Source organism: Pelmatolapia mariae, linkage group LG23 (assembly GCF_036321145.2).
Source record: "Pelmatolapia mariae isolate MD_Pm_ZW linkage group LG23, Pm_UMD_F_2, whole genome shotgun sequence".
NCBI classification, from domain to species: domain Eukaryota; kingdom Metazoa; phylum Chordata; class Actinopteri; order Cichliformes; family Cichlidae; genus Pelmatolapia; species Pelmatolapia mariae.
This window is the reverse complement of record NC_086246.1, coordinates 35,878,092-35,889,457: the sequence shown is the minus strand read 5'-3', so window position 1 is coordinate 35,889,457 and position 11,366 is coordinate 35,878,092. Positions and strand designations below refer to the sequence as shown.

Here is an 11,366-nt window from a genome sequence, read left to right as displayed (position 1 = left end):
TATGCATAGGCACTTGCACGTCCCAAACTTTACTTTTAATTGCATGACAGCAAAATACGACCAGCATTTGTCTAATTTTAATATTTTAAGTTTTGAAGTCTACAAATTGGTCCATATTTAAACTTAACACTTATAACTTCAGCTTTAAAAAAGCTGGTATTTGGAATGGCAGATAATTACAGGAACTTTTTGTTTCATGCCCCATTTAAAGGAGAAAAGGAAATTAAAGAAAACAAACGCTTTTGTCGATGAACAGGACGTTACGTTTTACCGCAGCGCCCTCTGGTGGCGTCCTGGTGGCATGACATAACAGACGGCTGAATCCGCTGCAGGAACAGCTTTGGACCAAAAACGGTAACCAGGTTAAGAGTGTCGTCATCGGAACCGTGTCGTTCACTTGTTAATAACTAGCAGGCAATGGCGACATGCGGAGAAGCGACTTCTCAGTGGAAAACAACGATTATTGTCAGCACATCGCTTCAGGTAATGTTAGAAAGTTTAACCTGAACCGTCAAAATGTTTTGCTTGGTCGGTTTCTGGTGGCAGTTACAAAAGAATAAGTTAACATAATGAGCTTTAGCCATGAAGCCAAGGCACTAGCACCGACAAAATACGTGAAATATTAGTTATTTGCCCACCTCTGACTTTGAATAAAGAACTGTACCAGCTAACGATGCTAGCAGTTAACTTATCTTCATTTTGTTTCCACAGAGCCACGAAATCATTAGGATGCTAAACGCTCAGCAGCACCGCATCAGGTTTTCAGACAGTGTTCATCCCGGAGCCTTCATTTTTCCTCTATCGGGTAAACCCGAGTCCCAAAGTACACCTGCCGTGTATTTTATAAACCACTATAAGACATTATTCTGTTTTCTATAAGACACTCAGTGGATTTTAATAATATAATGTAAAGTTTTCATTGTTCACAGTAAATGACCTCATACTTTGGTTTAGTGTGATGGCAGTGGGGGGTCGGGGTTTATATCAACTGGGAAAGCTCTAAAACTTATGAAAATACAGTTAAAAGTTCTAAATCTTTGCAATCTTTCACATTTTCTAAAGCTGTCCAAAAGCCCCTGGGCCTTATGTTTAACACCCCTGATTTAGGCTCTTTACTTGAGTCATAATCCTATTTAAGTAGCTTAGTGGGAATGTTTTAGCATCAAAATATGTTTCAAGTGATTAAGTAAAAGTACTCCTACATATACATTAATTTACCACCAGAGGAGAGGGTGTGAGTGGAACTCGTTTGGTCTCATCCCTGATTGTGGCAGAATTAAAGCCCATACTTACAGATATATATATATATGTGTGTGTGTGTGTGTTTTTGTTTTGTTTTTATTTATTGCAGGTACTGCATTCCTGATGGTTGACCCGCAAGACCTCCCAGAGCCCTCTGAAGAATCGGGAGTCTTTGAGAGGATAAAGAAATTTGTGCAAGTCCACCGCAACTGCTTTTTACTCCTTCGTTCACCATTTAAAGGAAAAAAGGAACTGGAAACGCTGACTGTGATTCAAAACCGGTAGATTAATAGTCATGTTGTGTCATTTTTGCTTTACTTAACTGATTCTAACGCTCTGGTTACAAGGCTTTGTGACAGCAGCTTGAGGATATAATAATGATGATGTCGGAGTACCTCATGGGTCAGCCTCGGGTTCTTTATTATTTAGTTTGTCTGCTGATTGCCAACCTGAAATTTGTCCACCTACAGTAACTTCTATGTTGATATACGGTTGGCTATCTACATATTCAAACCAATAAGCAGGCTACAGAAGAATAAATAGCCTCTGAAAAATCAACCATAGATATTTATGACTCTGTAAGAATTTTCAGAGTAATTGTTTTTTTAATTGTCATTATTGCTATTGGTATCTTTTTTGTATTTCATCTCCCCTAACTTTGCTTTTTTTCTTGTCTGTCAAAGAATTTGTGGATTTTGTTTTTAAAGGTTCTATATTGAAAACAGAATAACTATATTGTACTAAGGATGTCTTTATCTCTTGCAGATTCTTTGGCAGCAATCTTAGGATCCTGCCTGTGCAAAACACTGATGAAATTGTTAAAGGGATGTTAACAATTGCCAAGGTAACAATGGAGGCACAGCTATTTGGTATATTTTAAATATAAATTAGATAAACTGATGTGTCCTTGTGAAACCTTGAATTAAATTAAGCCACACCTTCCTGCAGGCCACCAGTAAACCCCATGTAGACAGCATCCGGGACCGGATTTCTCTGGCTCGGGCTCACATCATTGAAAGCAGTCCTGTGTGGGAAATGTTAAGAGACATTCTGCAAAACCAGGCAGGTGATTCGACATGTTTTATTTAATGCTAACCAGCACAAGCCCAATGTGCTGAAAATACAAAAGCAGACATTTCAGTATATAGTATCATCTTGTATACATTCTTGTATATAAGCACACACTTTATTCAGTAAAACAAAGCAAACCAAATAAAGATATATTTAGAAAAATATTGAAGGGTCTGAATTCAGAGCCTCAGTTCAGTTTGTTCAGTTTTTCCTCTGTGATCTCTTCTATTCGGACTATAAGACTCTCCATGAGGTCAAATGTCACCAAAGCACTCTGCAGCACCTGAGAAACATGACAAAAGTCAGCTTGCTAGTCGTAGAGTCCAAAACCAAAATGAAAATTATTAAATTAGAAGAGTTTTCCTGACCTGATGCTGGACCTCCGGGGACATGTTGGACACTTTCTCCTTCCTTACTGTCATGCTTTTGACTAATTTAGTGGATCGAGCAGCATCTCTGGCTTCTGGGTGTGGGCAATAGGAAGTGTTGACAGTATAAAAATAGACTCTTAAACTATTTGTGTAAAGCTTATTTCACTGGAACATTGTCACACAGATTAGTAGCTAATTCCTACCTTTTGCTTTTAGTTTTTGGTCCTCCCTCAGTGCTTTCAGTTCAGAGGAGTAATACGCTCTTGATATGCTGATACATACACGCAGCATTTTTAGGTATTCCTCTTTGATCCTGCACAACTCTTCCCACACATCTTCCTAAAAGTAGGCAGAACAGATGATCAGCGTCCTGCCCTAACCAGGCATTAACTGAAAGCTTTGTATTGGACTTACTTACATTGGTTCTCAGCTCTTCGTCTCTGATAAGAACATAGCGTAGCAGATTTAGGCTCTCCATTACCCTAGATAAACAAAGAGTGTTACTTAATGGCTCAATCTGGATGAAGCTTCCCAGTTCACACACTGACAGACTTTTGTCTTTGAAACTCTGCAGGATAGTTTTTAACTTGATTAGATCTGAAGTTGAAAATTGCTTTAATTTAGTTCCATTAACTCCATTTATTTTGGTAGCAGATACGGTTTTCTGTATTTCTTTCAAAGGTCAAAATATTCCAAAGATGCCTTTGAGCCTATATTCCTTTTATATTAATTAGTTATTATAATAACTCTGGCCTAGGGCTGTGCAGTGAATTTCAGTGATAATTTGGCTTTAAAACCAGATTTTTTAGATGATTTTTTTAGGAATTATTTCAATTTCCAGGTGTTCCAAAGTCTAGGTTATAATTATAATGACAGTTAAAGGGAATTTGCTTCATTAAAAAAAGTTTATTTTTCTTTTTAAAGTATAATAAAGCTACTATTATGCTCTCAGCACATGCCAAAGTATCCATGTTTACGATTTTGCCATAATCAAGAATTATAATTACGTCTCACACCACTGACTTTGTGCTTCAGGTAACCAGGTTCCACCTCCTCCAGTCTGCTGTAATAATGCTTGTTAATGCATCGTATGGATAAATGAGCAGGCTTCTGTCTACTTCAAACTTTTCTCGTTACTCACTTGTCCATACTGCTGAGCAAATCTGTCTCAGCACCTTGTGGCAAGCACAGCACCAGTCTCATCAGCGAAATAAACTCCGTTCCCAAGAACCACTCATTGGCATTACCCCGCTGTAAAAGACTTGTAGTACATTTAACGTGTAGAGAAAAAAATAATAAGATAAAAAAAAAAATGCAGGCTATGGCATGACTCTCATGTTTTTCTCACCTTCATAGAAAATTCAAATTGATTCCTGATGTTCTTGATTATATAACTTTCTATTCCTGCGTGATTGCTGGTTTTTAACATGCATCTACAACAACAGCAAAAAAACAAAAGCAAAGATTTTAGCTGGTCAAGCAAGCGTTATGTTAAAGGGTTAGAAGACTAAGAGAATACTGTAAACATTTGTCAGCTGGAGTGTAACTGGAAACACTAGATGGAGAGAAGCAGCAGTAAATTAATAGAGGGACAAGTTAAGAATATGCTGTGGGCCATTTGTTTTTAATAAAGTAACCAAAAGTGTTTAAGTAGTCTATATATAGCTGTATAATGGGCATTAATTTCACAGCTGGAAAAAAATTGCAAAGAAACTGTTTTTCTCACCTGAAGAATTTGTGCTTTGCTTCTGCATCTAATTTATTGATGAATACCTGGAAAACCTGCAGGCCCGATTCTCTCTGGGGGAGCAATGATCAGATGGAAGAGTGAACAGATGTATGCCTTTCATAGTGTAGCAAAAGTCAAACATTTTCCCCATATTGACCACTAATGAGGCACTCACCAAGTGCTGTATTGGGCAGTCAGTAAGAACTCGCCGCAGGTTCTGAGAATTTAAGCACAAAACAGCTCACTGAGCTTTCGTGGTTATGGTTCAGTCGTTTAAGTCAGCTACAGCTGTGAATCACAGTAAATGTTACAACTATAATATTATAGTTTACAGCCACTTCACAGGCTGAGTCTCAAAGTCTCATCACGTTAAAAAAAACAAAAAACAGCTTACTCGCTGATGCTTATTTTGTAGTTTTGAATAACATTTTTAGGCCACTAGAGGGGAGCAGAGAGCTGTATCACGTTAAAGACACGGATCCATCCTGCAGTTTAGAGTGCAAGCAATCATTCTTCAGCTTCATTTGGAGCTCCCTTTGTTTTTGCCAATTGGGTTGCTTAAGTTACTTGACTAGCTTGTTTTGATTTCTTAAGCGCCTTTCACTGAAAACAGCTGCCTGCTGAGGATAAAAACACTGAGAGCAGTGAGTGCGAACAACAAATGGTTCATGTGTGACAGCTAAACAATGAAACATAAAACCCTATGAAACTGAGGTAGGCTGCAGATTGACAGTTCACTGTCAGTTGTTTACCTAAAGCAGCTTGGCCTCGAGAATTGAGGATTTTGAAATTTGCTTGCTTGGAAATTGCTTCTACTAAAAGAATCAGATGAGTTTGATTTTCAGTGACCTTGAACTCAAGGAAAGGTCAAGTTTCTTGTAAATCTTGTAAATAATAGCTCAAGAATGAGCAAACTTAGGATTTTTAAATTCATACCATAGAAGCAACCACGAAAAATCTCGGACAGGTTTGAGTCTCAGTGACCTTGACCTTGAGGTGAAGGTCACAGAGTGACATGCATGCACTGACAGTGATCTCAGTGAATATGCAAACAGACTTAAGACAGCTCAGGCTTTTCTGTAATTCTGCTGCTCCAGCCTGTGTGTGTATGCAGCCTGAGAAATAGAAATGAGTTTGGCACGGCTGCTTGTCTTACCTGTGGTACACTGTAGAAGCTCTTCAGATCCAGCAGACTCACTGGGAGGCTGTTGTCCTGCACACGCTCCAAGCTTTTTGTGAACAGCGCCTAATAATAGATAATTATGGGCAATTAAAATGAACTCAGTCTTCTGCTTTCAGATGTTTTTCATACTGATGGGCTCTTACCAATCCTTTGAGCAAATGTGATTCCTTTTTGCTGTCAGAGAAACACAAATATGATTCTGATTGTAAGTTTGTTCTAAAACAGAAAACATGTTCACTTAATGTTGTGTTAACAGCATACTTGCTGAGCAGCTGACTGATGTATTCCATGTTGCACTGGAGAATAAACACATGGCTAGAAAGGCAGGAAAAGTTCAACATTAATAGTTTTTAGTAAAAGTAAATTTAAGTAAGTAAAATGTGGCTGCTCACGTCACCTGAACACTGCTGGAAAGTTGTCAATGGTTATGAGCTGAACAAACAGCAGATAAGCCAGACATGCTCTCGCCTCCTTGAACTGATTATTGTCCATCAGGATGTTTTTCCTCAGTGAGCTGAAGAATAAGAGCCCCGGAAGAGGCTCTTTGATTGCAGAAAGTGTGACCTGCAATGCACATATGTGACTTTTGGGACTAAATAACTAAAATATGTTGTATTATAAATAAAAAATAGAAGTGAAGACTTTGCTCGTACCATTATCTCTACTGCAAAGAGCCACAATGGTGATTTTCTGTCATGCTTCAGTTCAGCCTCAAGCAAAGGCTCTCTCAAACTCCTCATGCAGCTAAACAGAGAATGTAATCAGTTATTCAATTCTAAGTAATTTTGCTTTGCCATTTGTATTTAATATCATTAATAATAATAACTACAAATACACAGAGTTGCAGAGAGAAACATACAACTGCAGAAGCTCAATCTTTAGCTCTTCATCTTCAGCTGTAGCAGCACAATTTCCGTCTGTCCTCTTCACCTCCTCCACAAAAGGTTCTGTGAACACAGTCAAGGCAGCGCTGCAGCGGCACAGGCCGTACTCATCAGCCTCCTCCTGCTGCTCCGTGTAAGGCACAGGCAGCCGGGACAGCTGCTTCTGCAGGGCCGACAGAGTCGAGCCCACACAGGCCGCCTTCCCCTCATCCAGCCGGAGAAGTACTGTTTAAAACACAGTTTGTTAGTTTACAGTAAGCGTACAGCAGGGGGAGCCCTTTAAAAAACCCCAAAACAAAACAAACGGCATTTACTTGTTCACCATAACCCACCAATGCATGGAGAAGCAGTAACTGCACTCAGTAAACCAGGCTACATGTGATGTACATGATCTACATGTTGTCTAATACAAGAACCCTGCAAAAAAAAAAAAGTGCTATGACGGTAAAGGTGTTCAATGTTTGTCGAAACTGCTGAAACTGTCGATTCAAACGTGTTGTTATTTTGGCCGATTAGTTTGAGGTGTTTTTGGATTGTGCTAAATTTTTCTTATTTTATCCACTGCATTTATGTCAGCTTAGACAACAGCAATAACTACTCTCCCCACTCACCTAATAAACTAGCAAGTGACTCCACTGACCTGAGCACGTCCACCGAGCTGTTCGATTGATAATGTTAACAGGCCTAACGGGGATCATTTGATTATTGGTCATGGCTGTGCAGTTTAATGCGACAAAAGCAATTCTACCATAAATTCATTTTTACTATTGCAAATCTAAAAATGTTGTCAAAAAAAGTTGTTAATTGTAGTTTAATATTGCCGTTGTAGTGGATGGTGGTGAATCAGGCTGAATCTGCAGCTATTCCTAAAATCTGTGTTGATTTCTATGCTAGAGGTAGAATTTATGGCCTAGACTGTTGTGTTGATTTGCATTCGATTTCACTGTTATGCCTAAATAATCAAATGAATATTTTTAAAAAAAAATGTTGCTGCAATTTGTGTCTGCAGGTTGATGATTTTTGGGTTGGTAGTACTGTTGCATGATTAGTTGTGTTACCTGATTGAAGATGCGGAAGAAGGGCTAGGATTGTCTCGGAAATGGCATCTGGATCAATGCCTTCAATTATTTCAAGCATGCTATCCAGGAGTTCATTTGGCCTGCAAGTCTTAACGAACAGATGAAAAAAAATTCAGGTGATGCACGGGGAGCATGTTTCACTATGTAGAAGAACTGCTTGCACCTACCCTGGTCAGATGTGTGATGGCAGCTTGGTATTGATCCAGACCCTTAGCTTTTTTTACAACTTCGTTTAGAAGAGGTGCCAATATAACACAGCCCATAGATTTCACAATAACCTGCAAGTGCAACAATAGGCAATCAGTACACGTCACCGGGAACCTTAAAAGCGACCCTGTTGGCATATGAATTTGACAGTCCCTTCCTTTCCATTCGCATGCATCGCTGCATAAACTGATGCATGCAAAAGAAGTGCAGTTTCATCTTCACAACTACTGGTTAAAGTGTGATCTACCAGATCACACACACACACAAAAAAGGAGTGGAAGAAGGTGCAGGTTTCACCTTCTGAAAATATTTTTAAAAAAGGCATTAGACTATATAGATAATCTGTGGAAAAAGATTCTTATCAAAATCATTTGTTGCAGAGCTGCAATCCCATGACTGTCAGTTCACCTATTTGTTTTTCTCCGCGCGGCTTCTTTTTCAAGCATGTCCTCTGCAATGGTTTTGAAAGTCAAAATCCAGGGATTTCTCATTTTATAATCAATCATTTGCAGCCCTTGAGATTGTTTTAGCCTCAGAAAGAGGAAGGAGCAGGAGATGACACATGCTTTAAATGTAGGCTACAAATAACTGCACTGAGCGTGGAGAGATGGGACAACCAAGGGCACTTAGAGAAGCGCTGTATTGAAGAGGGTTATCAGTGGAGCGAGAAATCTGACTGAATATCTGCTTGTTTTCCCAGCACACCTCCAGGTCAAGAGGCTAGGAGGCACAGAGTGGTAGCTGCATGTTAATGTTTAGCATAGTTGTGTAGCAGGCAAGAGGCTGCTCGCTTCAGTAGGTACGATTCTGCAGTGTAGCCGTGCTTTTAGAGCTGTATGGCAGATTAACACTGCCAATCTGCTGTCACTTCATATCTGTGAGGTGTAACTTCTACGGAGGAAACAGCTGCCCTGATCTGCTGTGTTGGCAACGACGAGGAATACCTGGTTCTTCTCATCTTGTATGAATTTTAAGAGCTGTTGACTTTCACCCTCACTGAGACAGGCAGATCCCAAAGTCTTGAACTGCTGGTAGTCCTCAGGCTTCAGATCGTCTTCTTGAGTATTTCTCTAAATACAGGACACAGTATATCACGTCATAATGTTTTCTTTTACTCTTGCTGATAAACACCATTGAGCTTAGTCATGAGTTTCCTCTTAGAAGCAGTAGATAGTGCTAGTATAGTGTGAGTAGATGTCAGGATATCCTGCTTAAACCCTAAGAAACAAATACATTTATTTAACATGGACTTCCTCTTGTAATGTTACTGAGTGAGGAGGATCAAATGAGAAATAATGAAGGTAGCGTCACCCAACGCACCAGTTCTTCTATACCCTAATGCTAGCAGCTAATCTGTCAGCCGTTATGTTATTTTTCCCCACACTTGAAGGTCATACTTCATTGCAACATCAGGAGAGGAGATCCTGAGTACGATAGCCTCAGCTAAATTGTGTTGCCATGGCGAAATATTGTTGACTTACCCATCTCTGGATTATCTCTTTCACCTGATCTTCATTCATCATCAGTTTCTCTTCAGCCCTCACAGACAATCTTATTATCAGTTGGCCTTTATTTTGACAGATGCTGCGACAGCACAGAATCTAAATGATCAAATATATAGCTCTCCTGGTGTCTTGAAAGAGAGTCAGAGACAGAGAAAGAGGGAGAGATTCACTCTGTAAGGAAGCGAAACATAAACCTCTTAGGCCCCTTTGTGCTTGACATGTAATAGGATTAAACCAGAGCAGTTCAGTGTGGTCACAGAAAGCGTAGACATGTATGGAAGGATCCAGTCAAATAAAAACTGTACAGAGGTTGTCACTGTTTAGAAAGAGTCCAAAATAGGAATTTAAATATGACAAAACTGAAACTTCAGTGTCAAAACTTGTGCTCATGATATATTTACACCTGCTCTGCCACTGAGATATTTACCTAATTTCCTGCAGTGTAGGTGGGGATATGCCACTTTAGCATAGTCTGCAACTAAAATAGAAATTAATATGCATGCTAACAGTGTAGTTAGTGAAAATACATTTTTAGTACATTATATTTTAAAGTTCTGCTACCTTAAAATTAGGTCATTTGCATTGAGGGAAATATAATTTGTGTATTAGCACAAATTTAGTAACCTTCATTGTAGTTTGGGGGTTTTTTTCTTCACCTTGTGAAGTACACCTAGTTTAGTACACGTACGTTTAAATTTATTTGGGATTTTTTCTTATCCCCAGGGTTAAAAGTATACACAATGTACCAAATACATACATACACCTCCACTAATATTTAGTTAAATGTCCCTTGTTCCAAAAATGTTCAGTAGGGTTGAAGTCGAGGCTTTGGGAAAGCTGTTCCAGAAACTTAATGTTAGCTTGATTTATCCATTCCAAAACAAGTTTTAATGTCTGTTTGGGATCATTGTCCTGTTGGCTCCGACAAGTTTCAGCTGTCTAGCTGCTGATTTGAGGTAACATTGAAGAATTTAGGGGTAGTCCTCCTGCTTCATTTTTCCATCCACTTTGTGCAGTGTACCAGTAACACCAGCAGAATAACAGCATAACAGCATCAGACCGTGATGCTACCACCACTTATGCTTGACCTTTGGTGCAGTGTTTTCAGGTTTGAAAGCCTCGGCTTTACTCCTGACCTGAAAACCTTTCTTCAAAGGGCGTTTGGTTTGTCCATGTGGGGAGCAGCAAATTTCAGTTGAGCCTGAAGGAGTCGGTTTTGGAGTAGGGGCTTTTTTCTTGGTCAGCCCCCTCTTAGTCCATGGCAATGTAAGACCTGCTTCACTGTGGACAGTGTGGGCAGTTTTTAGTTCATGGCAGGCTTGAGCCTTGGTGTTTCCTGAGTTGTTCCTCAGTAACCTAACCTCCTAACCCATTTCCTCTCATCTGAGGGTGACAAGTTGGTTTTTTTTTCCCAGACCTTGTCAAAGTGGTGACACATCCTTCCAAATGGCAGGAGTTGAAGTTCATTTTATATGCATTGCGGATATATTGTTTATAGTGTAAATTAAATTGGGATGAGATCATATACATATGATTTGCAGTGTACTAAAACATCAGCTATACTTCTTTTCAAAAAGATTTAAGGAGAGAACAACGGTGTAGGACCCATTGTGATGTGGCAGTATCTATAGAAAAAATAAATCCTCCTGTGACACACGCTGGCTGCAGCAGACTTCTCAATGTAATTAAAAGGAAGTGCCTGCTGTACACAGATGCACAGGGATTACGAATGCCTTTCCATGATTGCTTTATGACAACATATTGCTCTTCTGTGTAAACACAAAGGCCTCAAAGGCTTTGATCGCCTCTCCCCCCTCAGCATTTACGTGCGTGTATAATATAATACAAGTACAATCACTGACTTCCTGCTCCTGCTTCAGCAGAGGAGAAGCTCATGTCCTGATTTTAGATGAATAGGTGTAGAAGCGTGTTTGAACGGTCGGATTTAGCCGACATCTGCCGCCCAGGTTTGCTCTGTGTATTGCGCTGTGATGAAAGCCTTAGACAAAAGCCACAAAGCAAATACAGCACACAGACTGCTGCTCAGTCCGTGTTTGTCCCTGATTTTGCTGTCATTAATTGCAGGCTGATGAGG

General features: G+C 39.6%; 2 protein-coding genes across 2 annotated transcripts; one reads left to right on the top strand and one right to left on the bottom strand.

Annotated features, from left to right (window-relative positions):
- Window positions 1-341: 341 nt before the first annotated feature.
- LOC134620452 (protein SPO16 homolog) lies at window positions 342-2,333 on the top strand. Its single transcript, XM_063466615.1, has 5 exons — window positions 342-483; window positions 712-805; window positions 1,352-1,523; window positions 2,008-2,086; window positions 2,191-2,333. Exons 1-5 carry the CDS (start codon window positions 418-420, stop codon window positions 2,329-2,331), a joined length of 552 nt encoding a protein of 183 aa, XP_063322685.1. The 5' UTR covers window positions 342-417; the 3' UTR covers window positions 2,332-2,333.
- Window positions 2,334-2,376: 43 nt separating this feature from the next.
- LOC134620451 (glomulin-like) lies at window positions 2,377-9,466 on the bottom strand. Its single transcript, XM_063466614.1, has 18 exons — window positions 9,248-9,466; window positions 8,711-8,836; window positions 7,727-7,837; window positions 7,539-7,647; window positions 6,456-6,705; window positions 6,250-6,340; window positions 5,994-6,160; window positions 5,858-5,911; window positions 5,740-5,770; window positions 5,570-5,659; window positions 4,589-4,630; window positions 4,411-4,484; window positions 4,033-4,117; window positions 3,826-3,935; window positions 3,103-3,166; window positions 2,888-3,023; window positions 2,682-2,776; window positions 2,377-2,596 (listed from the first exon to the last, which is right to left on the bottom strand). Exons 1-18 carry the CDS (start codon window positions 9,287-9,289, stop codon window positions 2,501-2,503), a joined length of 1,773 nt encoding a protein of 590 aa, XP_063322684.1. The 5' UTR covers window positions 9,290-9,466; the 3' UTR covers window positions 2,377-2,500.
- Between the last annotated feature and the right edge of the window lie 1,900 nt (window positions 9,467-11,366).

Excerpts from the sequence above, each read along its gene's own strand:
- LOC134620452 (XM_063466615.1), top strand. The coding sequence starts at position 418 with ATGGCGACATGCGGAGAAGCGACTTCTCAGTGGAAAACAACGATTATT. Across the intron at positions 806-1,351 it reads CTTCATTTTTCCTCTATCGG|GTACTGCATTCCTGATGGTT; the intron begins GTAAACCCGAGT and ends TATTTATTGCAG. Across the intron at positions 1,524-2,007 it reads CTGACTGTGATTCAAAACCG|ATTCTTTGGCAGCAATCTTA; the intron begins GTAGATTAATAG and ends TATCTCTTGCAG.
- LOC134620451 (XM_063466614.1), bottom strand. The coding sequence starts at position 9,289 with ATGATGAATGAAGATCAGGTGAAAGAGATAATCCAGAGATGG. Across the intron at positions 7,648-7,726 it reads CCATCACACATCTGACCAGG|ACTTGCAGGCCAAATGAACT; the intron begins GTAGGTGCAAGC and ends CTGTTCGTTAAG. Across the intron at positions 6,161-6,249 it reads TCTTTGCAGTAGAGATAATG|GTCACACTTTCTGCAATCAA; the intron begins GTACGAGCAAAG and ends TGTGCATTGCAG.